General features: G+C 42.4%; 1 protein-coding gene across 3 annotated transcripts in view; it reads left to right on the plus strand.

Moving 5' to 3' along the window:
* XRCC5 (X-ray repair cross complementing 5) overlaps nucleotides 1-25,793 on the plus strand; it is a 66,723-nt gene extending 40,930 nt beyond the window's left edge. For 2 of the 3 annotated variants that reach the window (XM_032217038.1, XM_032217030.1), the window contains exons 17-21: nucleotides 13,555-13,664; nucleotides 14,163-14,259; nucleotides 16,537-16,604; nucleotides 22,756-22,827; nucleotides 25,361-25,793. In XM_032217038.1, coding sequence (XP_032072929.1) covers nucleotides 13,555-13,664; nucleotides 14,163-14,259; nucleotides 16,537-16,604; nucleotides 22,756-22,827; nucleotides 25,361-25,375 — 362 coding nt within the window. In that variant the 3' untranslated portion in view covers nucleotides 25,376-25,793. The remainder of the gene's footprint in view (nucleotides 1-13,554; nucleotides 13,665-14,162; nucleotides 14,260-16,536; nucleotides 16,605-22,755; nucleotides 22,828-25,360) is intronic. The other variant, XM_032217047.1, reaches the window with a different exon arrangement.
* The last annotated feature ends 1,984 nt before the right edge of the window (nucleotides 25,794-27,777 follow it).

Below are 27,777 nucleotides of genomic sequence, written 5' to 3' on the forward strand. Positions count from 1 at the left end.
CTTTTTTTTCTCCTTTTGCAATTTGTCTCTCCATCTGATCCACAAGAGTACACAAATATGGTGTACTCCTGGAAGTGCTGCTATTTTAATCAAATCAAGCAGCAGAAATGTGGTTCATTGAAACGCAGGGTTTAATGTGCACATACACAAAGGCTTGGCTAATGAAATAAATAGAGCATTAAGATGATTAGATCTGGAAGACAAGGCCATTTTTAACATGCATTTATTAAAGTAAATTCAATAATGGGAAACTGCTCAGCTGTCTCAGAAGCATTTGATGTATATGTTTGAACGCCTTGGATACCTAACACTAATTTACCAACAATTTGCAGAATGGTTTATAATTACAAGGAAACTTCTGTCAATTGTGTTCACCTTCTCATTAAGAAAAAGAATATGGTGATATTCTTAAAGATTCCTATTCAGTAAATTAGAATTTTACGTTATAAATAGAGAAATGTAGCTTCAAATAAAATGAACTAAATACATTATGCTAACTTCCTCAACTAATGCATTTTCATTATTATCTTAAGGATGCAATTAATCATGTTGGTTTTCTCCTGATAAATGCTTTTTCTATTTTATGTGGGGAAAAAAGGTGAAAAGAGTGGAAATACGTTTTTCTTTAAAAAGAAAACTCCCTAGTCCATAACTTGGGAATACATTTTACTGTGCAAAATATTTCTGTTGTACTTTTCAGACAGGGTTGTGTTCCCTCTTTTGCAGTAGCTTAGGTATGGTCTAGAGCCGTGATGGCAAACCAGTGGCACACGTGCCACAGATGGCACGCAGAGCCATCAGCCCAGCTCAGCTCTGCTTTGTATGTGCACGCCCCTCTGCCGGCCAGCTGGTTTTTGGGTCTCTACCGCAGATATGTGGAGGGGTGGGGCACACGTTGGAGATGTATGCACATGCACAGAGGGGCAGGACACGTGTGCGGGGGTCACACACACACATGTGCGGGGGTCCCACACATGTGTGGGGTTAGGGCATATGTGGGGCATCATGTGCACATGTGCAGGGTCCCACGTGCATCTGGGGGCACGTGCAGGAGTCAATGTGCACATGCACAGGGGCAAAATGCATGGCACACATGGGGGTCGTAAATGCATGCATGAGGGCGGGGCATGGAAGGGGTCATGCACATATTGCATTATGGGTGCGTGTGGACTTTCGGTGACGACAAAAAGGTTAGCCATCATTGGCCTAGTGTAAACTTTTAAGATACTTTGGCAGTTTATATATATGTGCTTACAAAATTGGCCGTGGATTTCCTAGGTCCTGACTCTGAAATGGCCCTGAAAGATAATGATAGTTGGTGGCTGGGTAATTATACCTGAATAACAGAGTCTGTTTTTATAGCCCTACAAACATATATTTGTGTTACAAAAAAACAATTACATTTCTAACTTGCAAAATGTAGAAGGCAGTAAATAAGAGGATGGGAAAATATGAAAATCACAGCCTCAGACCCAACACTGAAGTGGAAGAAGGAAAGAATACATATTGCCCCGGTTTCTATAACATGTTGAACCATAAATTAAAATCCATACTTAGCCTGGCTGCGTTCTAATCTTTCTTGGTTCAAGTGAGTGGCAGGTTCTGCATATTTGACTGTCTTTTAATGGATACATTTTCCCCCTGGTGCTTTTTTGTATTATTATGATTATATGATTGCTTTTACATTGCTCATTACAGAATTGGGCAGCCTTGTAGATTTCTAAAGTAAATAAATCAGGTGATCACGCAGTAGTCCAGAATGTGCACTGTTGCTAAAATGTCATCAGACACAATCTGATGCTGGATTGAAAATAATACGTTGGATTTGTTTTCAGTAGCTTTAAAAGCCATGGAAATAGGTCGTGGACCAAATTGAACTGGAGGTAGGTTAAGTAGTAGCAATAGATTAGCATGATGTGAAAAGCAATGATGGAGGAAAAACATGTCGGTTGGAGGATAGGCAGTGAAATAAGGTGAAGGTAAAGAATTTCTCAGATTGAAAGCCAACTTTGGTGACTATCTGAATGTGTCCATGTTGTTTTTCTGGCAATGTTCTTCTGGAGTTATTTCTTTTTGTCTTTCTTTCATTTCATAGTCTTTTTGTATCTTATTAACCAAGTTTTTTTTTTTAAGATCAGCTAAGGTTAGCAAAGCAATGCTGCTTCTTGTGGCACTGGAATAAGATGACAGGCAAATTAATGCACCAAGTTCTATGGCAGCCCTGAAGATAGTATATATGTGAATTGATTTCAGGGAGAAGTATCTTAAAAATGCTAAGAAGTGGTGATAGATGAGTTGTCCTGGTCTCAGTATTTGTGAAGCTTTCTCAGCTACAAAAGTTACCAAGTTTTTTTTTAGAGGACAGTGTTTTAATAGTTATAGCAAATGTTTCCTAGTGCCATACATATCTGTAATTGCTGGATTTGATTTCACATGATCTACACCCACTGTGTAGGTCATGTCATTGTATCACCAACTGTGATGGAAATTGTGATCTTGGTTTGAGGGGTAGCGAGATCTTACCCCTGTCATGGTCGGACCACTACCTACTGAGGCTTGACTTTCGGAGACCAAACCCCCACTGTAGGGAGGAGGAACCGATTAGGTGGTTCCACCCCAGGCGCCTTATGGACCCTTTGGGCTTTCAGACGGAGCTTGGTGTTGTTCCTGATACCCTCGCCTGCGGTCCGGCAGAGACTCTGGTTGCTGCTTGGAATTCAGCAGCGGCAGGGGCTCTTAACCGGATTGCGCCTTTACGGCCGATCCGAGGCAGTGGATCCAGGAGGGCTCCTTGGTTTACTGAGGAACTCCAGGAGATGAAGCGCCGAAAGAGACGACTAGAGCAACGATGGAGGTCCAGTAAGTCTGAGTCAGACCGAGCGCTTTTAACATCCAGCATCAGAGCCTACCTTCGGGCAATTAGGACGACAAAAAGAACACACATTGCCTCTCTGATTGCTTCCGCTGAGTCGCGCCCAGCCGCCTTGTTCAGGATAACCCGTTCCCTCCTAAATAGGAGGGATACGAGCGATCCTTTGCAAGGCAGAGCTGAGGATTACATCCAATTTCTCGCGGATAATGTTGCTCGGCTTCGGACGGACCTGGACTCCAATTGCGCAGAGCCAACCGAGGCACCAGGGGAGAATCTGGTAGGACATCACTGGATTGATTTTCAAGCTGTTACCCCTGAGGACGTGGACAAGGCCATGGGAGCTGTAAGTGCCTCCACATGTGTACTGGACCCGTGCCCCTCCTGGCTGGTCGCTAACAGCAGGGAGGTGACACGGGGCTGGATCCAGGCGGTTGTTACCGCCTCCCTTCAGGAGGGGTTCTTTCCCCCCGCTGTAAAGGCGGTGGTGGTGAGACCCCTTCTGAAGAAGCCATCTTTGGATCCAGCCATTTTAAACAACTATCGTCCAGTCTCCAACCTCCCCTTTGTGGGGAAGGTTGTTGCGAAAGTGGTGGCCTTTCAGCTCCGGCGGTCCTTGGAGGAAACCGATTATCTAGATCCCTTCCAGTCGGGATTTAGGCCTGGCTACAGCATGGAAACCGCTTTGGTCCATTGATCGATGATCTCTGGAGAGCCAGGGATGGAGGTTATGCCTCCGTCCTAGTGCTCCTTGACCTCTCAGCGGCCTTCGATACCATCGACCATGGTATCCTTCTGCGACGACTGCGGGAGGTGGGGGTGGGAGGCACTGTCCTACGGTGGTTCTCCTCTTACCTCTCGGACAGGTCGCAGTCGGTGTTGGTCGGAGGGCAGAGATCGAACCCTAGGCCCCTGAATTATGGGGTGCCGCAGGGTTCGGTCCTGTCCCCCCTCCTGTTTAATATCTACATGAAGCCGCTGGGTGAGATCATTCGACAGCACGGGATAAAATACCATCAGTATGCGGACGATACGCAGCTGTATCTGTCCGCCCCGTGCCAACTCAGTGAAGCGGTTGACGTGATGTGCCAGTGCCTCGAGGCTGTTAGGGACTGGATGGGGGGGTTAACAAGCTTGTACTCAATCCGGATAAGACCGAGTGGCTGGTGTGTTTCCCTCCTACTAATTGGCCAAGTGTTCCATCTCTCAGGCTGGGGGGGTCAAACAGTACGCCCCTCAGACAGGGTTCGCAATTTGGGAGTCCTCCTGGACCCACAGCTGACTTTTGAACACCACTTGTCGGCTGTGACCAGGGGGGCATTTGCCCAGGTTCGCCTGGTGCACCAGTTGCGTCCCTACCTGAACTGGGAGACCCTCACAACAGTCACTCGCGCCCTTGTGACCTCTAGACTAGACTACTGCAACGTGCTCTACATGGGGCAGCCCTTGAAAAGCATTTGGAGACTTCAGCTTGTCCAGAATGCAGCCGTGCGAGCGATCGTGGGTGCACCTCGGTTCACCCACGTAACACCTATCCGCGAGCTGCACTGGCTGCCTATTGGTCTCCAGATACGCTTCAAGGCGCTAGTCGTCACTTATAAAGCCCTTCATGGTATTGGATCTGGGTACTTGAGAGACCGCCTGCTGCCAATCACCTCCACTAGACCGATTAGATCCCACAGATTAGGCCTCCTCCGAATTCCATCCGCCGGCCAGTGTCGACTGGCAACTACCCGGAGGAGAGCCTTCTCTGTGGCTGCTCCAACCCTCTGGAACGAACTCCCCGTGGAGATTCGAACCCTCACCACCCTCCAGGCCTTCCGCATAGCCCTTAAAACCTGGCTGTTCCGACAGGCCTGGGGCTAAAGAGCTGTTGCCCCCGTCTCGAATGGTATGACTGTTGTGTGTTTTTAAATTATGCATTGTTATGTTTCATTTTTATTTTTTGTCTGTATACCCTTCCCTGATTTGAATTGTGAGCCGCCCTGAGTCCCCTTCGGGGGAAAAGGGCGGCATATAAATACAATAAAATCAAATCAATCAAATCAAATCAAATCAGCTATGCTGACTGACAAGCACTTCTGTATAAAAGCTCTTAATTTAAGCAGGGTTTTTCTAACATTTTTTAGACACTTTTTGGAGCTCAAAACCAGAGTCACACATCCCTAGTTTGCTGGGAGCTGCACCCCAAAATGTGTGAGACCGTAAACTTGTTTGTAAGACCCAAAGGGAGAAATTAAGAGAGAGTGGAGATAAAATTAGGCAATGTTATGGTTTTCCTACAATTGCAGTGTATGACACTGAAAGTTGGACCATAAGGAAGACTGAGTGTCAAAGAATTGAGGCCTTTGAACTAAGGTGCTGGAGAAGACTCCTTCAAGTTCCTTGGACAAACAAGTCAGTCCTAGAGGAGATCAACCCTGGCTGATCTTTAGAAGGCCAGATCCTGAAGATGAAACTTAAATACTTTGGCCACCTAATGAGAAAGAAGGACTCACTGCAGAAGAGCCTACGGCTGGAAAATATTGAGAGCAAAAGAAGGAGTGGACGACAGAGAATGAGGTGGCTGGATGGAGTCACTGAAGCAGTAGGCATGAGCTTAAATGGACTCCAAAGGATAATAGAGGACAGGAAGGCATGAAGGAACGTTGTCCATGGAGTCACAATGGGTTGGCCATGACTTCGCAATTAACAACAGCAAGAAGAAGAGGTAAAATGGTAGAGTGCCAACTAACTTTTAAAACCCAGATTAAGGAATCTTTTTTTCCCTCTCAAGAACTACCTGGAACTACCTACTAAGAGGATTGTACCAGAGATGAGAGGCTGAAACAAGAAATGGATGGTGCCATATTCACTTTTTTATCTTTTTCGTCTCTTTTTTTTTGGTCTTTTCTAAAAACCATTCTCTCCTTGAGACTTGAGGCCTTTGCTTGTAGATAGCTTTGGAAATTCATCGCATGGCTACAGCTTTCTTTTTTATGGTATAATATATACAGAGCAAAGTTTCTGCATGGGGTGTTTCATCTGGCATGTTTGGAGTTAGCATATGGACCTTGAATTTCTGCAAAGAACCTACTAATCCAGTTTTGGCTTTGTGGCATGAAGGATATGTCCAAAATGTATTAAAATGCCTTCACAAGTGCATAACTAGAGGGTAATGTTAATAATTGAAAATAAGCTTCAGAGCAGTTTGCTTACCATTATTGATCATTATTATGGTGACTTTTCCAGTTGAAAAATGAGTTTGATTTAAAAAAAAGTTCTTAGTCTAAAACAGGAGGGTCAAAATGGTGGCCCATGGAACATACATCACACGCAGGCCATGCCCACCCAACTCCACAAAGGGGAAAACTTCATGAAATGTCATTTGACGGCAAGTTGATGCCGCATGTTTGACATCCATGGTCTAAAATATAGAACTTAATGTGAAGAAAATCTACCTACTGATCTTTCCAAAAAGGCTGAATTCAGCTAGGAATTGAATGGTTTGTCATTGCTTTAAGTACATTACACTGGAAGAAGATGTAAAGTGTCTACAGGTGAACCTGTCCACCATCCACTTAACAAGAAAGATAAAAGATTCTTGGACTGAGTACAGGAAGTGCTTATAAAGGGACAAGTATTAAGAAGTCTCCAAGGAGATAGAAGATTGTGAGGCAGAAGGAATAGAGAGATGGAGGAATACGACACTAAAACCCTCATATGTCATATATAAATGAACACTGAATGAAGAGAATAAGAAGACAGTGTGATAACAGAAGAGGGCTTAACACCAATAATTGAGTGAATGGCAATACTGATGAGAATTGGAGGAATAGAAATAAAGGATCAAGTTGGATGTGAAAGGAGGAGAATTCAAGAGGAGAATTGGAAGAATTTAAGACAGAGAAAGCCAAGAGTGAAAATAAAACAGATGTGTTGGAAAGGACTGTTAACAAATCCTAATTGAACAGGCTCCGGGCATTAGAACAACAGGGCAACTAGAGAGATCAACATGAGGCATTAGAAGTGAATTGGCCAAGAACAGCAGTGGATTTTGGTATTCTCCTAACCCCTGACAGTTAGTTGGAAGGTTGCCACCCTTAGTCTACCTTGCTGTGGAAAGTGAAGAAATGGAGCTGGTGCCAGTAGAGAATAAGTTGTCCGCTCACATGCCTGTGGTCAGCGGGGATCAATATGAGAGCACAAATGATCGCTTCTGGCTTGCCATAGGTCCTATGTAGTGGTAGGGCAACAAAGGAAACTCTAGTAAGCTATGAAAGATTTATTTCAGAGACTATGGGAAGGAAGCGGGAGAGCAGAAGTTCAGTGACTGCAAAAGGAGGCTTCATAGCCCAGATTTCAAAGGAGTCGTTTCAAAGAAACTCTGTTTTAATTGGCTCACTATAATTCTGCCTGGGGATTTACTCCTACAGTGTTCAAGATTGCTGTCAGACCTAATATAGCTGGAAAATCCAAGAAGTGAGAACCATATGGATTTCAGAAACATATCTTGATTTCTAGTTAGAGGTAAAAATATAATCTTGTATGTTGACAAGCAGTGATCATTTTACTTAGTGTGCATTTAAAACTAAGCATAGTATGGGGAAATCAGTAAAATAGAATATAAACCAGCTTAAACAAAAATTTGGACACAATATGCAAAGAGCTATCTCTTTGGAAGAATTCTAATGCTGGGAAAGGTGGAAGGGAAGAGAAGAAGAGGATGACCTGCAGCAAGGTGAATTGATTCAGTTATGGTGGCAATGAGTGCATGGTTGGAAGAGCTGAAGGACCAGGTTAGCAATACCAAGTTAGGAACAGACCATGCTGGAGGAGACCTACGCAATTTGCTAAGAGTTGAAAACAATCTGATGATACATAACAATAAACCAACTCCCTCCTCCACAAAACATATTATCAACATAAGAGTTTAACAACAACAGCAGCAGCAAAACAAGATCTGGCAATGGCCAGAGTAGGAAAGTTAAAGAAAGAGACCAAGGGATTAATTCTGGCTGCACAAGCCCAAGCCTTAAGGACAAATGTATACAAAGCCAAAATTGAGAAGACAGCAACAGACAGTAAGTGCCGCCTATGCAAAGAAGCTGAAGAAACAGTGGACCACCTGGCAAGCTGCTGCAAGAAGATCACACAGACTGACTACAAGCAGCAGTCTGACAAATAGCAACAATGATGCATTTGAATATTATTTGCCTGTAAGCAAGAATTGGTGGGATCATAAAATAGAAAAAGTCATAAAAATGAAGAAGTTAAATTGCTTTCAGAGAGACATGCCTCTGCCACATAACACCCTGGACTTAAGAGTTGTTGATAAGAAAGACAAAGAAGTCTAGATAGTGGATGTGGCAGTGTCTGGAGACAGCAAAACAGAAGAGAAAGAACTGGAGAAGATAACAAAATGCAAAAACCTACAAATAGAAATAGAACAACTATGGCAAAGGCAAGCAGGGATGGTACCAATAGTAATAGGCGCTTTGAGTGCAATCCCAAAACAAGCGGAGCATCACTTGAACACCATTGCCATTGACAAATTTGCCATCAGTCAATTGCTGAAGGCAGCTTTACTTGGAACATCCTGCGACGATATCTGTAACACTGTCAAACATCCAGCTTTGCCTATCCCAAGTCCTTGGTAAGAATTCGATAAGTAGGCAAAAATGCCAAACCCAGTCTGAACATCTGGCTGATTGTGTGATAATCAATAATAAGTATAATAAATATAATAAACATAATAAATTCCTCATTCCAGCCTAATCCTAGTCTAAATCTATATCAATTATTGTCAAGGGAAGTTCTTTCAGTATTACTAAGGTCATTAATTTGAATTGGTGTTCAACAGGTCCTCAACTTCTTTCACCCATCCACTTTCCTGAAAGATTCAAGAATGGATTGAGGCTTCTGTTGGAGTCATGTTAGCATATTTCACAGTGATGAAATTCAATTTTTTTTAGTACCGGTTCTGTGGGCTTGGCTTGGTGGGCATGTTAGAGGAAGGATAGTGCAAAATCTTCATTCCCTCCCCACTCCAGGGAAAGGATACTGCAAAATCCCCATTTCCTCCCCACTCCTGGGGGAAGGATATTGCAAAACCCCAATTCCCATCCCACTCCTGGGGCCAGCCAGAGGTGGTATTTGCCGGTTCTCCAAACTACTCAAAATTTCTGCTACCTGTTCTCCAGAACCTGTCAGAACCTGCTGAATTTCACCCCTGATATTTCACAGCGAATTGAAGCTATCCAATTGTTTCCCCTTATTTTTTAATACATAGAGTGAATTACACCGTTCCAGGTTTTGGTTCCAAAAAGTAGCTACAAAGAATGCTGTCACTTAAGTGGCTAAGTATTCTTCAGAAAGGGAGCAGATTGCTGTTTCAATGGGGAAGTCTGTGGATCAAAAGGAACTTGAAAATTCATTGACAATTGGGAGTGCCTTCACAATAAAGACTTCTATACTTTCCTGATGCCTGGGGTTTTAATTTAACACATCACCGAAGAGGCAGCATTCTAAAAATAGAGGGGCGGAGGGAACAGCGGGATTTCATTTTTATTGCTGCAGTTTATAAGAAATTATAATTTATGACAGGATCATTAGGTATGGAGGGGATGAACTTATAAAAGAAAGAATCTGACTATGCTATAAAGGAAGTAGCATTGGTACATCCTGGCCCAGTTTCTTTTTGCTGCAGGTCAGTAGAGCTGCTGCCATTATTGGATCACATTAAGTGTTACAAAATAAGTGTTATGGTCCCCGAATTAGCATCCAATTAATATGGATTAATATGTATGTGCACTACATTGGTTGCTTCAAATGGTGCTCCAGTGAATTCTTGGGGTTCATCAGAGATAAGGTTTTGTGGGGTTTTTTTGTCCTCTGATCTTAATGATGGACATGTGCCTTAGAATGACAGATTATTATTGAATTTATTTATATATTTATACTGCATGTTCACAGAGGGTAACTAACAATGTCAGCATAAAGTGAAATACTGTAATAGTCCAAGACAAATCACAAAAACAGAAGATAAAACCTAATATAGAAACACCATGTGCTCCAATCTCAGTTATAACACACCCTCCTCTTGTGCAGAATGGAACAGAATAGGTCTTCAGTTCTTCACCATTTTCGTGAACCTCAAGATACAGCATCGCTGGTTTTCCTAGAAGATTGGCAAGGAGAAATTGAATACAGATAGTCCTCAACTTACAACCATTGGTTTAAGTGACCATTCAAAAAGTTACAAGTGTATTGAAAAATGTGACTTATGACCGTTTTTCACAGTTGCGACCTTTACAGCATCGCCATGATCATGTGATCAAAATTCAGATGGAATAAAATGTACAAGTGGCTAGAAAACAGAAGCCAAGACAGAAAATAGAGAATACAAATATATGGAGATATAAATAATGAATACTATTATAAGTGTTAATATTATGTTTGTTACATTATAGGACAGTGATGGCGAACCTATGACACGCGTGTCAGTGCTGACACGCGTAGCCATTTCGGGTGACACGCACATGCTCCCCAAACTTGTTTCAGCGGCAGCTCTCAGCCTGGGCGGCAGCGTCACGCAGGCTGTGGAAGGAGGAGGAGGAGGGAACCAACCAAAGAGAGGCTTTTACCGGGTCTGCGCCCCACAGCCAGGATCATCCTTGCGCCTCAAGCCGCGTTTCTTCCTGCAAAGCCCTTCGGGCAACCCGAGAGTTCCGCTTGACGCCAGAAGGGCTTTGCAGGAAGAAACGCGGCTTGAGGCGCCAGGACGGTCCTGGCTGTGGGGCGCAGACTCGGTAAAAGCCTCTCTTTGGTTGGTTCCCTCCTCCTCCTCCTCCCCCTCCTTCCACAGCCTGCGTGACGCTGCCGCCCAGGCTGAGAGCTGCCGCTGCCGCTGCTGCACAACTGAGGGAGGGAGAGGGAAAGCAGAGGTAGCCTCAAATTCCACCGTTGGGACAGGGGAAACGGCTTGTCCCTCAAGAGTGGGGGGGGATAGAGGTGGGAAGAAGGGGCCCGGCCTGTCCCCAGCGCCCCCCACAGACGGATTACGGATCGAACGCTTCTCTCTCTGCAGCCTTTTTCTGCAAGTCCCAGCTACTCAGCGGGGCGTCATCATTTCCGGGGGGTTGCAGTTTTCCAGCTCAGATATCAGGATCCGCCGGGATTAAGTGGGAGAAAACGCCACTGGCCGAGCGGAACAAACACATCCAAAGGTTAATCTTATTTTACGAAAACACAACTTCCAAAAGTCGATCGTGGCCTCCGTCAAGAAGCTCTTCCCCCACCCCCCACCCATTCTGGGGTCTTGGTGTCCCTCGGCTAAGATCCACCCCGGAAAGCAGAACGGGGGCAGCCCTCCTGTAATTCTGGCTGGGTTAAAGAGCAGGGATGGAGGAGCCATATCACACCTTCATTCAAAGGGTGGGGAGGGGGAGGCCCGATAAAGTCCCTCCCTTGGGGTGTCTGAAGTCCCAGCTGAAGCAGCCGAAGGAAAAAGGATAAGCATCCCTCGCTGCCCAATGGCGCTTGGGGTAACCCCGCTGGGCAGAGCCAGTCGAAGCTCATCCTGCAAATGAGGGTTTCCTTTGGGGAGGGCCAGGTGGTTTCAAGCACCCCAAACAGCCACCCTCTCTCTCTCCGTCCCCCTTCCTTTGCTCCTGGGGCTGCAGAACTTTCCATGGGCTCAACAGTAATTGAGTAAAATTCTAAGCCACTGCAGTAGCTGCTTTTTGGTTTTATTTTTTTTAATATTTATCAGTCTCTCTTTTAGTTGAAGAGTTGAAGTCCACAAGGCTTAAAGCTGTCAGGTTTGAAGACCCCTGGGTTTTTTTTTCCTAAAGGGTTAGGAGTGCAAGTGTCTTGTAACTTGACAGCTTTAAGACTTGCACGCTTCAATGCCAGAGTTTCTGAGCCAACATTTTGGTTGCTAAGCAGGACCGTTGGTAAGTGATACTGATAATAATATCAAGGGCAACATACGAAATCGACTGATGAACAAAGAAGTTACTAAGCAGCTATGTTAAATAATTTGTTTTTGGTTTATTAAATACAATTATATTGCAATTATATATTTTTGTAGTTTAAACTATAAATTGCGCAAAATTATGTTTTTGTCGAAGTGACACACAACGCGAGTTATGCTCGATTTTTTGCCGATTTTTGACACACCACGCCAAAAAGGTTGCCCATCACTGGTTTAACGGAAGGGACCTGGAGAAGGCATGGTGTGTCAGACATCATGGGACAAGCAGAAACGAATAGAGAAAGATGGAACTGAGCAAAAGCCTTCCTAGCCATGGCGATCAGCTGCTCCCTAAGTACCAGTTGCATACTAGCTTGGTCTTGGAAAGGTCTACTCCATTCAAAACTAAACTTAGTAAGATCTGAGAAGACTCCAAACCCACAACCATTCAGTCTTGCCTTGACTGAGCCTGAGCTTGTTTCTCCACTCTCAGGCGCCTACATTTTCTAGATACTTCAGAAGCATCTTGCTGGGATCATTTGTCAGCCTGGAGCAAACTTGATCATAGCGGTGATACTTAATTCCATGCTATTGGATACCTTGCTCAGTAGCCTCATATAAATGCTAAATGGATGGAGAGGTTGTAAAGTTATGTAGAACTCCTCAAAGCAGAGGTTTATGGCTACCCTCCCCCTCCCCATCTGAAATTACCAACTGGTATTGATCCTGCACACACACCCCCAAAAAAGAATACTGAAACACTTTCCCCTGAACTCCCTGTTTTCTAGGTTGAGCCATGATCAATCATACTGAAAACCACTGAAAAATCAGGGCCAGAATAGAAACAACCATACTGGTTTCTCCAGAGGTCATCAGCGAGTGTAATCAATGTTATTTCGGTACTATAACCTGATCTGAATTCTCACTGAAAAGGGGCCAGGTAATCTGCTTCCTCCAGAACCATTTTATGAAGGGGTGGGATTCAGCCAGTTCTGACTGGTTCGGATGAACCGGATTTTGCATCTAGTTCGCCGAACTAGTTGTTGCAAGGACTGGCTGGCTCACTCACCCTGCCACCGAGTCTCACAACCCGTTAATCATGCCGGGTAAGTACAGGGCCCGCACAAAGGGTTTGGGAGGGTGAAAAATGGGCCTTCCGGAAGTCTGGAAATGGAGCCATTTCTGGCTTAAGGAGGGCCTCTGTAGCCCGGGGGAGACCGTTTTCACCCTCCTGGAGGCTCGAGGAAAGCCTCTGGAGCCTGGGGAGAGTGAAAAACAAGCCTACCAGAAGTTCCAGAAGTCCGAAAAAGGGGCTGTTTCTGGTTTTCAGAGGGCTTCCAGAGCCTGGGGACAGCCATTTTTTCCCTCCAGGAGGCTCATAAAAAGCCTCTGGAGCCTGGGGAAGGTAAAAATCCCCCAAGGTGCAGGAGGCCAAGTAGACCACACCCACTATGGCCACACCCACCCAGCAACCAGGCAGAGAACTGGTTGCTAACATTTTTGAATCTCACCGCTGGCTCTTATGTTGCCATTTGACTATATTCTCAATTGCCTTCCTGTAAAAGGGAAGGATAAAAGCTATAAAGTAGCATTGAGTCCAGGGATGGTTTCTTAAAGTTAACGCTTGAGTTATCAGCATTGTAATACATTGCAATGACATTTGAATGACATCCACACTGCTTACGCATTCCAAATGATATATCTGAATTGTATGATTCTTGTCTTCCAGTTAGTCAGCAGCTGATAAAACACATTTTCCAGTTTTTGGAAAACAGAGGGATTGTGTATTATATGAAGAGCATCCATTGCATAAAAGTTTTCAGAGAGGACGCTATTAAGGTAACATGGGTATTAAAGCCATAATCTTTTTCTGGAAACCAAGATCAAAGAGATATGCTTTTTTTAAAAATTGAAAACTGATGAAGTGGCATCAAAAAACTCACAGAACGAAATGGTTAGAGATAGAAAAGATATGGCTGTGCTCCGTTTTCGATCTGAGGTCCATATTCTGAACAGATCAAGCTTTCTTGAAATTTTCAATTACCTGTAACAGTTAGATGAAATAGAAGTTTCATCTAAAATAATTTCTTAGTTCAAGCCACTAAAGAAGCACTGCTCCTTTGATAAATGATTTGATAAATCACATTTCCTTTGTGATTCACTGCATACTTGAAGCTTCAATCCAAGTGAGGGCAGATGAATGTCTGTGTGGTGGTTTGAAATTCTCTTCTACGCCCCCTTTATTCAGAGTATCATGATGAATTAAGAATATGGGGTCTCTTTGGTGTCAAGCTAACTTTATTTCCCTGTCTTCCTTTGCTGTTGTCGCCACGTCAGCTGTCAGAAGTGCAGTGCTTTAATGATTTTTTGGAGGCGTTGAAAAAAAGGGTGGAAGACAAAAACTTACCAGATTTCTGGGAGATTGTGATACAAGGTATGTCAAATATTAGTTTATGGTAAGCAAAGACAGGATTTAATTGTGAAGCATATCAAAAGTGTGAAGGAAAAATACTTCTATTCAAAATAATTATTTTTAATTATTGTATTTATTTATCAAATTTAGATACCACCCATCTTATTGTCTAGGTGACAAATGTAGACTTCACACACACACACACACACACACACACACACACAAACAGGAATGCAAAAGAAATATATGTGTATGTAGGCCGGTTTGTATTCCAGTAGGCATATGTGTGTGTGCACCAGTTGTGGGTTTCTTATTATTTTTACTACTGGTTCGCTCATGCATGCGCACTACGCTTCTGCGGGTGGGCAGAGCCTCCCGCCGCCACTACTACCGGTTCACCTGATCCGGGCCAAAGCAGCAGCAACCCACTTCTGGTATGCATGCAGGAATACATTTACACACACACACACACACACACACACACACACACACACACATTCCTTGTGTGTCCAATCACTCTTAGTCAATAAAAAAATTCTATTCTATTCTAGTTCCTATTCTCTCTCTGTGTGTGTGTGTGTGTGTGTGTGTGTGAATGTGTGTGTACTCATGTACACAAACATGTGCGTATAGAAAGTATTCATTTTTAAATACAAGTTCAGGTGTGAACTTCTGCTACCAGTAATTGTAGTATTGAACTCTGTACTATTGTAAAAACACATTTCAGTCCATATTGTGTTATCCTGCAGGTAGAAATGCTTCACTAATCCCTTCATCCCCATTATTATCCTTAGCTCCATTTTCTCCACTACTCCAAAGGGTATTGGTGGAGCATAGGGAACTAGCAGAGATCAGTTCCTTTGCTGTTCAGCCACTAGATCAAAAGCTTCCCATAGACAGAGGCATTATAGTATTTCATTCCTAGAAATTGTTTGATGCATTCAACTAATTCTCTATAATGGTAAAATATTTGAACAATTTATTTAATGCAAGCAGCATTCAAGCAACATATTCCATTGTGAATGTTTTGGGGCATGCGGGCATAGTGAATGCCGGGGGGGGGGGGGGATCACCTGTAGCCAGAATGTTTGAAATAAATTTATACTTACTTTGTTGTACTTACTTTTTAGCTGAGATATCCTCCCACTTTGCATTGGATCTGCTTGTACTTCTTTATACATAACTCATAACAGATCACAACTTACCTGCTACATTTGATCAGCCGCTTAAAATAAAAGTATTATTGCACGTTCTTGTTCCCATGCTTATTGAAATTTGGGTAGTCATCTCCAGATGGAATGAGGGAAATTTTTTCATAGATGTAATGCAGAAAGCTTTTATAGAGGTATGGCAGATTTATGTGTCATACTTCAATCAAGTGGGGAATAATCAATCAAAAGAATGTTTTGTGTAAGCTAATTTTAAAACTGGCAAACAATAACTCAAGCATTCATGCCCTTATAGCTTTTATTTTTAACAGGCACATACAGAAAGACTTGTGCATCCACAAAACAGAAAGCCACTTAGTTTATATAAAACCTTCCCAGCTAAAGGATTTTCACATTAATGACAAATTAAAGAGTATGAAAGAAATATGTGGCTAAAAACATCCGACAGTCAATCTTGGCTGTATATCAAATATAGGTGCTAAATCATAAAATACAAAATGTCAGCTTCCCCAGCAAGCTAGCAGATGTTTCCCCATAATAATTATAGAGGCAATCAAAATTCATAAACATCTGGTTACTTATATAAGGAGGGAGTTGTCATCAATTAGAAGTTGGTTATAACCATTCTCATCTCTTGAATACGGGTCGTAACATTTGTAGCCTAATTCAGTTTTGACTTTTCCTCTGAAGAAGTTAGTAGCTGGGCTAGAGAAATATTAGCAGTAGAGGTGAAACTGGCTGATGTTGGGAAAAAATAATGCAGTAAGCCAGATCAAAATCAATTTATCTCTTAAGGAACATTTAAACATTTCTGATAGAATGAGAAGGACTAACATGTTTGTCTTCCCCCATCAACAATTTGCTTCAGATAGTTTTATTCTTTTTAATCCAGATAATCTGGATTATAGAATAGTTCTGTGGAAGACCAGAATGCCTTGCTTTAAAACATATTGTTAATGGGTTATATTTATTGAATAGTTGAATTAGGTATATAGTACTTAGCCAATATATGAGTGATGCTGCCATGTGGATCTCAAAAAATATTTTGATTTCTGACTATGATACTTTGATCTGATGTGCTTTAGTTAATGTGAAAAAGGTTAAATGTAAATTACTTGCTTACTTTTAGAAGGAATTTCATTGATCACCAATGAAGAAGCTGAAGGAAGCTCTCTAACAGCTGAAGATGCTAAAAAGGTATCAGGGTGTAGCATTTTTATACTCAAATACATGATTTGCATTAGGCACTTGGTAAATATGGAATATTGTCACTACTTAGTCCCATCATACAAATAATACCATCTTTAATTCTAGTAAATTCATTTCTGGAAGAAAAGTTCTAGCTTTATATTTCCTTTATGTAAATATATATGTATGTTCCTACAGGATGTGATAGAAGATCCCTATATTCTGCTATTCTGAGTCAACTATCCTATATCCTTTTCATTGTTAGCGCTTTTAACTAGCACATTATTTTCATCATCCTGCCCTTCTTTATAGGAATATTATGTGGAATATTATGTACAGGTTGAAAAATAAAATCAACCTTGCATTCTGCTTCACTACGTTTATATTGTTAAGGAAACTGCTGAGAATTCCAACCTCTTGTTTGTTAAATCTTTATTGTTCATATATTAATAATAGTTTGTTCCTTTTTATAACAAGACAACTGGTAAGGACATATAGACCAGAGGTGGATTTCTGCCATTTCGCCCTGGTTCGGGCGAACTGGTAGTGGCAGAAGCGGGAGGCTCTGCCCACCTACCTGGACACTTCTGCGCATGAGCAGAAGCTTATGTGCAGAAGTGTCGTGCGAGCGCACGTGCATGAGCAATCCAGTAGTCAAATAAATTGAAACCCATCACTGATGTAGATCAAACTGACAAGTATAGGAATCATTTATTCATGCCAGCTCTAGATCAAGCATATGGATCACATGATGCATCCCCAAATCTTCTCAGGACAGTCATCACAATTTGGCCACAAAGCACTGAATGGAATATCTATGATTTGGGATCAATGTAATACATATCAATAAAAATTAAAACCTATTATAAATAGAGCCTGCATTTAATACACAACAATTGCTAGAATTATTTTGTGGTGGGACAGTGATTAGAGTGCAGAACTGCAGGCTACTTCAGCTGACTGCTAGCTGCAGTTTGGCGATTCAATTCTCACCGGCTCAAGGTTGACTCAGCCTTCCATCCTTCCGAGGTGGGAAAAATGAGGACCCAGATTGTTGGGGGCAATAGGCTAATTCTGTAAACCGTTTAGAGAGGGCTGTAAAGCACTATGAAATGGTACATAAGTCTAAGTGCTATTGCGATTACTATTCCTTTTCAGGCCTTAGTGTCTTTAGAGGTCTATTCTTGGAATTTCTTCCCTAGCCCCAAATGACTTAGATTTCAGGCCCAACTTTAAGATGACGTTAAGAGATTTCTGCTCATATTGTGTAGATATGGATTAGGACTGTTTCTTGTAATATTGCCTAATTACATGTATTCCTGGATCATTAGTGGGCACCATTGTATGATTTAATTATATTTACTACTGATAGTTGAATAAGATCATTTAGTATTGGTGAAGCATCATTAATTAAACATTTAGCCTTCTAACTAACATGGGGAGTACACCATTTGGTTCTACCCTGCTGGACTTTTGTAAGATCTTTTGTTATTGAGTCTGGGGTCCCTGTGTGTGAGCAAACCAGTATCATAGTTGTATTAGTTGTGTTGGTTAGTCCTTTATCTCAGCTGCTATGTGCGCTGCTCATTGCTAGAAATAGCAATAGCAGTTAGACTTATATACCGCTTCATAGGGCTTTCAGCCCTCTCTAAGCAGTTTACAGAGTCAGCATATCGCCCCCACAGTCTAGGTCCTCATTTCACCCACCTCGGAAGGATAGAAGGCTGAGTCAACCTTGAGCCGGTGAGATTAGAACCGCTGAACTGCAGATAACAGTCAGCTGAAGTGGCCTGCAGTACTGCACCCTAACCACTGTGCCACCTCGGCTCTTTTAATGTTTTTATCCTCTTTTTAATCATTGTTAGCTTCCCACAGTCAAGTGTTTGAGGTAGATGGCTGTACAAATAGATGGAATAAATGAACAAATATGTGGACCAGGCCTTCAATTTCAATACAGTTAATCAGGCTGTAGATCAGCTTCTGTTCAGATCATAGGTTACATTTATTTCTATGTGCAACTAGATTGATTTAAAGGCACTTAATATTGTCATAGATGTATAACACACATCTAAAGCACCTGCCATTAAAGGGCGCATGTTATATTTAATCGTGACCAGCAAGTCTATACATGTTTTGCAAATGATTTCGAAGAAGAGCTTCAGAGCTTGTGTGAGCATGATCCCACTCTACTATCCATTAAACAAGGGGTCGGCAAACTTAAACACTCAAAGAGCCATTTAGACCTGTTTCCCACAGAAAAGAAAACACCAGGAGCCACAAAGGTCCTAACCGGAAGCCCCCTATTCAATTCTGGAGCTGACAGGAAGTTCAGTTCCCCCACCATAGAGTTTCCTCTTAGCGTGGCATACTTTTTCCTCTACCTGTCATAACCGAAAGCCCTATCAATTGTGAAGACAACTGGAAAACCCTCCCCTTGCCATAGAGTCTTCTCCTGGCGCACTGTGCTTCTCTCCTCCCCTCCCCACCAGAAGCTCCTCTCAAAATTGTGGTGCTGACCGGTGACGGAACCACAGCAGAGGGAGGAAAGAGCCACATGCGGCTCCAGAGCCGCAGTTTGCTGACCCCTGAGCTAGACCAACGTTTTTCAAATTTCTGTGGGTACCTGAAAACAAGAGGCTTATGCTTTAAGACAGTGGTCCCCAACCTTTTGGGCACCAGGGACTGGTTCCGTGAAGAGAGGTTTTTCCACGGACAGGGGGGGGGGCGTGGTTTCATGTGCGGCCTCTATCCTATGGATGGGGCTTTGCTTGTTTGCCTGGCCTGGTTTCTGGGATGCCACGGACTGGTGTCAATCCACAAACCAGGCATTGGAGACCCCTGTTTTAAGAAATGATGTGACTTTTCAAGTAACAATACCCTTGTCAGCATTCCAAATATCATTCAAAATTAAATCGGAGTTCAAGGCAGAGCTTTCCACAAAGTTCCAATTTATTAAGAGAGACATGTTGGTACATCTGTGGAAAACCCAAATCTGAAAATTTCCTGCGTTTCTCACCCAGTTGAAAGTTCATGCCCCCACATACTCACAAGTCCATCACATGGTCCAATCTTCCACTGCCACACTGGCAGTTCCACCCATCCAGTTCCGGTCAGGCTCAGAGGTGTAGAGACAAAAGACGTCCTTGGGCTTCTAGAAAGGAATTTTTTATTTTGACAACAACACATTCTACTCCTTACTATTCCCCCCCCCCTAATTCCCCACTAATGAAAAAGCATAGCAAAATAATAGAGAGTGTGGCAGGCCAAAGATCCTAAAAGGAACCAGCTGCAGGCCTGACAACCCTTTTACTGTCTCATGCAAAGTCTGATAACATCGAAAGTGCTTTTCCGAACAACAAAAGCAATAGAAACAACAACATCAGAAGCCATACATGCTTTGGAATTATTTCCAAAACATGTATGGTGCTAATAAGCAGCCATTTGTAAAAAGTTGATATGGTACAATTTGTCCTGTGACTCATGCCCAACATCAGTCCTCAGTCATTTTCACTGAGAAGATAGTTCTCATTGAAACTGATAGATATTCAAAAGAGCAAATACAGAAAGTGTTCCACTGTTGATAAGAGAGGTGGGGCAAACATTTTCGGTCACCTATCTTGTTAAAAGTGAAGGATTTCAACATGATTATTATATGTAATTTCATTTTGTATCAAAGTAATGCAGATCGTTTCAGGAAGCGGGGAAAAATAGTCTGCTGATGCTTAGTAGGTTTTGATTCAAAATTTTAAAAAAGTTTAACATAGTTGCTAAGCAATTTCTCATCCTCATCACATAACACATTTCAGTTATGTGTTGCTTACATTTAAGTTAGTGTTGTGCTGCCACTTTGGAGGCCTCGGAGTAAATATGTGGTTTTCAAAAATAGCATTTTACCTTAATTAACTATAAAATGGGATTTGCTCCAGTGCAAAAAAGGTGTTTAAATTTGACAGTTTGCTGTTACTTCAACATTGCCTGTACAATAATTGCATTACATCCACAATGTTAGAGAAAGAAGAGCATCTAGGCATGCTGTGTCACAACTGTGCAATCTTTCTTACTCTTTCTGTGGGTTTTGTTTTGTTGTACAAGGCTGTGGAATCAGCCTTAAAAGTAAACATTTTTTTGACTATAGAGTGCCTGTAGATTGCTAAAGAAGTGATATTGGATATTGATACAAATAAATCAGCTATCAGGTTAGATCCAACATCGTAAGGACTTAGCCCCGTTCTTGAAATGTGAGGTACCCTTTTGTTGGTTCCACTTCTATTGCACATTTGCTTCAGGGGTTCCCTTGCCAAAATTCTCTCTTTGCAAGCTAGACTGGAACATAAAGAAAGAAGATTCAAGATCTCTGTTAAACAGTGTTTTTAAAAGTAAGGTTAAGGTCACAACCTCAATTCCAAGTGTGTATGCTGCTTTCAAATGAGATACCTCTCTATCATTAAGGGCAGTAACATTCTTATTCATTTCTTTCTGCTTTTTGTTTTTTTGGATTAGGGCTAAAATTTGCCTCTCCTGTGAAGGCAAAGTAATTTGTATCTGTTCTCTGTTTTGATAACGGTCATTCCAAGTGATATGATTTTTTTTTCTCATATCAGCAATTTTACAAATAAATGACCGAGGGCTACAAGTGGAAATCTCTGACATCAGTGGTTTCTATTGCACTCTGTGAAAAGGCACTGTAGGATGCAATCCATCACGTATACTGTAGATGGTAATTAAAAGCACCAAAAGTAATACTGCTAAATTAATGTTCTGTTTGTATTCTAACTGGAAAATTGAATCAAAACAAAGCTTGTGCTAAAAAGAAAAAAAATTCCAGAAGTCAAATACTGTTGATCTTTTTTTGTGATGAAGAATTAAGTGGTAGATGGGCAATTTACTGGTATCATACGACAACTTTTAAGAATAAAATTGTAATTTGTAACCATTAGTCTAATACAAGCATTTGATAGGGTATTTGCTGTTTCTAATATTTACAGTATATTTACTATGTTTTCTACTGTTTACATTCTCCAATTCTACATTTGATGGATGAATTTTATTTGGGGTGTTAAAGCAGGAATGTTGTGCATGAGTGTGATAGTGTGGAAGGAGACCAGAGTTTGTCTTGACCATCTTAGGCCTTTGCTTCCTTGAGTCACCCATTTCATACAGAGACAATGATTTCTATTGGATATATTCTATTCCTGGAGATTCTTCACACAACCTAAAGCATTTCTTTCATTCTTTAATTTCTTATTACATTTTTGTCCTTCTATCTAGTCTAGTCTGTTTTGTCTAGTTTTGTCTTTCTGTCTAGTTTCCAAATAGCAATAGCACTTAGATTTATATACCACTTTACAGTGCTTTACAGCCCTGGCTAAACAGTTTACAGAATTAGCATATTGCCCCCAACAATTTGGGTCCTCATTTTACTCACCTTGGAAGGATGGAAGGATGAGACAACCTTGAGCCTAGTGAGATTTGAACTGCCAAATTGCGAGCAGCCTGCAATACTGCCTAAGTAGCCTGCAATGCTGCACTCTAACCACTGCGCCAGAGGTGGGTTTCTGCCAATTCGGATCAGATCGGGCGAACCAGTAGTGGCAGTGGCGGGAGACTCCACCCAGACGCTTCTGCGCATGCGCAGAAGCCTCATGAGCACGTGCACGAGCAAACTGGTAGTGAAAAAATTGGAAACCCCACCACTGCACTGCGCCACCATGGCTCACAAGTCACATGGCTCATAAATAGGTGTTTTAGTAACAGTAAGAAGCTAAGAGTAACGTAGAGTGTGGTGTGTATGTTTGCATACTCAATGAAAGATGCTCTATAGAAAATGCACTTAAGCTTGTCATCTTTATTATCAAGAGCCTATCTTACTTTCTAATTGAAGTATATTATGGAAAAGAGTGACATCTGTTTTTCCAAACCTTTTAACATTCCTGATTCAGATTTTTTTTCTTCCTTTTCTGTAAGTTGTTGTTGCTATTAATAAGGGAGGGGGGGGAATTAATCTTTAATAACACATTGCAGGGTGGGGTTGTTGTTGGGAAAATAGGAGGAGGAAGGAGTTAGATATGTTCATTGCCTTGGTTGTTTAATAATAAATAAGGTGGGATATAAATAAATAAAAATATGTTGCTGATTACATGCAAATAAATTTTACTTGTAGTTTTTGGCTCCCAACGAAAAGCCCATGGAAGTTTCACCAGTTGCTGAAGAGGGTGGTGATGTTGATGATCTGGTAAGTATTTTAATGTTGGTAATGTACATGTGCTGGATAGTGAGACACGGAATCAGAATCATTGCTCACCTATAGCAGGGGTGTCAAACTCAATTTCATTGAGGGCTGCATCAGGGTTGTGTTTGCCCTTGGGGGCCAGGATGGGCATGGCCAGGGTGAGCATGGCCAGCTTGACGTCACTCGTGTCGGGAGTATCTGTGGTTTCACGAGCACTCTGCAAGCGAAAACGGGCTCCTGAGGCCCGTTTTTGGCTGCAACCCTCTGCCAGAGAAAATGGAGCTCTGGAGGGCTGCCAGTAGCTCTCACAAGCCCCGTTTTCAGCTGCGACGGCCTATTGCAACCCTCTGCCAGCAGCCCTCCCAAACTCCATTTACGCTGGCAGAGGCACCGTGAGCCAGTCCTTTTCTGTTTCCAGGGCAGCCCTACGGGCCAGATCTAAGCACCCCATGGGCCGGATCTGATGCGCGGGCCTTGAGTTTGACACCCCTGTCCTATAGCATTGGCTGGTCTCTAGTCTCCCAATTGGCAGATTGGCCTCTTAAAGCTTACCTGAATTTGCAGCCCTTGGATTTTAATCAGGGAATTTATAAAAAGGAGAATTCAAATTGCGGAGAAGGCTCTCAAAGGACACATAGTTTGGTTGTGTTAGAATGTGAAGCACTAATTCTGCTTTGCTTGGACCTGACTGTGCATCCCACCCTGAAGTGTTTTTGCTCATCCTCAGCAAGTAACAAATTACAAGGCTGATATGTTTAAGCAAATGCCTTTCCAAAAGAGCCCTGATTAGTTCCATTAATGGAGAGATCCTGCAGCAGTTGGAGCGAAAGATATGTTCCTTCCAGGTGGATAGCTTTAGCATTGCACCCATCAGAATACCTATGTGGCAAATGGGTAGAAAATATATTGGAGTTTCTAACTAGCACAGTTTCTCCTTTCTCTCACTTTCTTCTCTGGCTCAGTGGTTTTCGGAGGAGAAGTCAGATACTTCACTTCAGTTGACTTATAAGGTTCCAGCTGGATTCATTTCCTAATAAACAGATCTAGGAATATGGATGGCTAAGCACAAGTGCTGTATTTAGTTGTGTGGTGAAGTTGTAGGCTAGAAATCTGACTCTGTCTTCTATCAAAAAGATAGCTTTTTAGTGGATTTGGTTTTTTAAGGATATACATTGTAAAAGAGGGCCCGAGTCTAGATATTTGTGGCTCATTATTGGATTGTAAGTGATAGAAGCAAGAAGAAGCAATATACCTATCCTTGTTGTATTGCACATTTTAAAAAACCATAACCCAATCTGTCTCATAGCAACTTCCTCTAATATGCAAAGATTATCCATTACCTATGTCAGTGTTTCTCAACCTCAGCAACTGAAACACTGATTTATACTATTTGAACTTTATTGCCATTAGGATGCCACTACTATAAAGTTTCACCCTCAATGAACCAGAGCACCTCAATGAGGAAGCATTCTAGAAGTATAAGAACGGGCACTCCAGCTGTAGTATAACATTTGGAGAATAAAAATAACATGAAGTCGTTACTTTTAAAGCCCTACATGGTATCGGACCTGGGTACTTGAGAGATCACCTCCTTCCAGTTACCTCCCAAAGACCTATTAGATCCCACAGATTAGGCCTCCTCCGAATTCCATCTGCCGGCCAATGTCGGCTGGCGACCCCTCGGGGGAGGGCCTTCTCTGTGGCTGCTCCGGCCCTCTGGAACGATCTCCCCGTGGAGATCCGGACCCTTACTACCCTTCTGGCCTTCCGCAAAGTGGTTAAGACCTGGCTGTTCCGGCAGGCCCAGGGCTGTTGAACTATCCAGCCCCATTCGAGGTTACGGTTGTTGTAGAATTTTAAATTGTTGTTTTTATTTTTTGTATCCCCTTCCTTTTTTATTGTGAGCTGCCCTGAGTCTCTCAGGAATAGGGCGGCATACAAACTCAATAAAACTGAAACTGAAACTGAAGTAATTCTCCTCTCATCAAGCAGTTATTCACCGTTTGCTTCTGCCTCTGTGTGTTATTTCACAACAGTGTTTATTTAGAGAGTAGTCGATTTATTTCCTTTTTACTTTTGTTGGAAGCAAGGTAGGCCTGCATGGTAATCATTCTCAATTTCTATATGGTTTCTAATATATGTATTGTTGATTACTAGGCTAAGGAATATATTGTATAGAAAAATTAATATGCAGACTTAGTTCTGCTTGAGTGTATAGGTGTATGTATAGATACAGATCAAAGAACAGTAGAAAAATATAATCAATGTATTGTGTGAACATAATGCTTACTCTATGTAAGCAGTAGAGTTCAGGCTTCTGTTAAATCCTGAATCATTACAAACAAATTCTACCCTCAATTCAAAATATCCTCAAAATAATGAGTCCAAATTTTAGTAAATTGTCCTCCTTAGTGGAAGAAATCTACGATATTTTTTTAAAAAAACTGAAAAAGAATGTTTATTTTTCAAAAGTTATTTTTATGTTTTTCCACAATTGATAATCTCTTTTCAAATACTGATTTTTGTTCTCTTGCAGCTGGACATGATTTAAATAGTCAAGCAGCATTTGATAGCCAGGACATGTGAAGTGTGCAGCTCCAGAAAGGGAACCTGTTCCAAAGAAACTGCTTGCAAGCTTTAAATCTTGATTAGCAGAAGTCTTAAGAAAAATTGCCAGGGCAAGCCACAATATTTTGCTGTCTCAATTTTCCTTCACTGCTTGGAGAGGACATGATATCAGTGTGGAATCTCAGCGGACTTTATATCTAGAAATATATATGCATTTTTAGTGTGTTGCTGAAATGTTACAGGTTTGTAGCCATTGTAAATGTTAATAGCATTGTTTAAGAGTTTTATAGTCTATTCTGAAAGTTTATAAACTGTAACCAAGTAAAAAAACCTCCTGTCAGCAGCACTTCATTTAGTAATCAGGAAAGAAAACCACTGGACTCCATTTGTATTGAAATAAAGTGTACTTTTACTAATCATAAATGAACAGTTGCAAAGCTATGCTAAGTCTGGTTAATTAGGCGCAAAAGCGAATAATATATTGTATAATTCATTCCCCTCCCCTTGGCATCCCCGTGCACAGTCCAATCATGATTCTCCCAAATGTCAGGTGTGAGATAACTTCGAAAGGCATCACCAGGATGGAATGCTGGACTGTTGGCCTTGGCGGGAAACACTCCTCCTCCACATGCGCAGTAAGGTGGTCAGTTCAGTGTCTAGAAACTTCCTCCAGCACAACAATGATTCCCCTCCCAAATACCATGCCCCCCCTCCCCATTTGAATGGCAACCGAAGCAGTAGCAAAGCAGAGGCTGACATCTGGCCCTCCTCCAGAAAAAGGCGGTCAGGCCTGCAGAAACGATAAAGCACAAACAAACAGACAAACAACAAGACACAAAAAGGGGAGAGGAAGAGAGAGAGAAAAGAGAGAAATTTTTTTTTTTAGGAAACTGGCCAAATCAGGGCTTGTCAGGATAAGTAGAATAGAACTTGTGGAGTAACTGAGGGGCCCGAACATGGGACCCGTCAACCCATTTGGCGTGAGAGGGGGGAAAATGCTTCCAAGCCACCAGGTACTGGACACGGTTCCGGCGTTTACGAGAGTCCAAAATTTCACGAACCTCGAAATGTTGTTCACCGTCAATCAAAAGCGGAGCGGGTGGTGGAGGAACAGGCGGACGCAACAATGAAGTGCAAACAGGTTTTATGAGGTTAACATGAAAAACAGGGTAAACCCGGTTTAGGTGTTTAAGCAGCTGCAGCCTAACAAAAACAGGATTGATGATCTTGATAATGGGAAATGGGCCAACATATTTAGGCCCCAACTTCTTCGACTTTTGTGGAGTCTGAAGAAACCTGGTGGACAAATAAACTTGATCAACAACTTTGTAATCACAAGGCTTAGTCCACTTCTTATCAGCCTGTTTCTTATGGGCGCAATGTGCAGCGTCCAAAGTTTGGAGAGCTAAAGGCCAAACGCGCCGAAGGCGATCACTCCACTCGGACAGAGACGATACTTGGGGCTGCTCACGAGGAACCTCAGGAATGGGCACAAAATCCTGGCCAAACACCACACGGAAAGGGGTGAACCCAGTGCTGCTATGCACAGAATTATTGTAAGCCACCTCCGCGTGCGGCAACAAATCCACCCAATCATCCTGCTGGTAGTTGATGAAACAACGTAAATATTGTTCCAGTACAGAATTAGTCCTCTCACAAGCCCCATTAGTCTGAGGGCGGTGGGCAGAGCTTTAAGCCCTGGGCGGAGCCAATCCGCTTCAGAAACTCCTTCCAGAAAATGGAGGTGAATTGCACACCGCTGTCCGAAATAATGCAGTCGGGCACCCCATGCAAGCGGTAAATGTGGGAGATGAACATCTTAGCAAGAGTCTTAGTAGAAGGAATCTTGGAGCAAGGGATGAAATGGACTTGCTTGGAGAACAAGTCGGTAACAACCCAGATAACAGTGTGTCCCTGACTCTCAGGAAGTTCGACGATGAAATCCATAGAGATCTCCTTCCAAGGGGCAACAGGACAAGCTACAGTCTGGAGCAATCCCTGCGGTTTCCCCGGCAGCCGTTTAGCAGCAGCACAAACGGGACAACTGGCAACATAACGTTCAATGTCCTTTTTCAAAGAAGGCCACCAAAACTGTCTCTTGACGAGATGGAGCGTTTTAACGAAACCAAAATACCCTGCCATTCGGGAATCATGAGCTCACTGAAGAACAATTAGTCGAAGAGACGCAGGAACGTAAAGTTTTGCCCCAATCCAGGGCAACTCATCTCATAGTACATTCATTCACGTGCTGCCGGAACCAATCATCATCAGGGAGGGCTTTCTTGAGATTGGAAAGAAAGTCCTGGGACATCTCCACTTTAGAACGTGCTTGATTCCTAGTAACAACTGGAGCAGCAAGGCTTGTCGTGGGAATGACAGGCTGGA

Source organism: Thamnophis elegans, chromosome 1 (assembly GCF_009769535.1).
Source record: "Thamnophis elegans isolate rThaEle1 chromosome 1, rThaEle1.pri, whole genome shotgun sequence".
Classification (NCBI taxonomy): domain Eukaryota; kingdom Metazoa; phylum Chordata; class Lepidosauria; order Squamata; family Colubridae; genus Thamnophis; species Thamnophis elegans.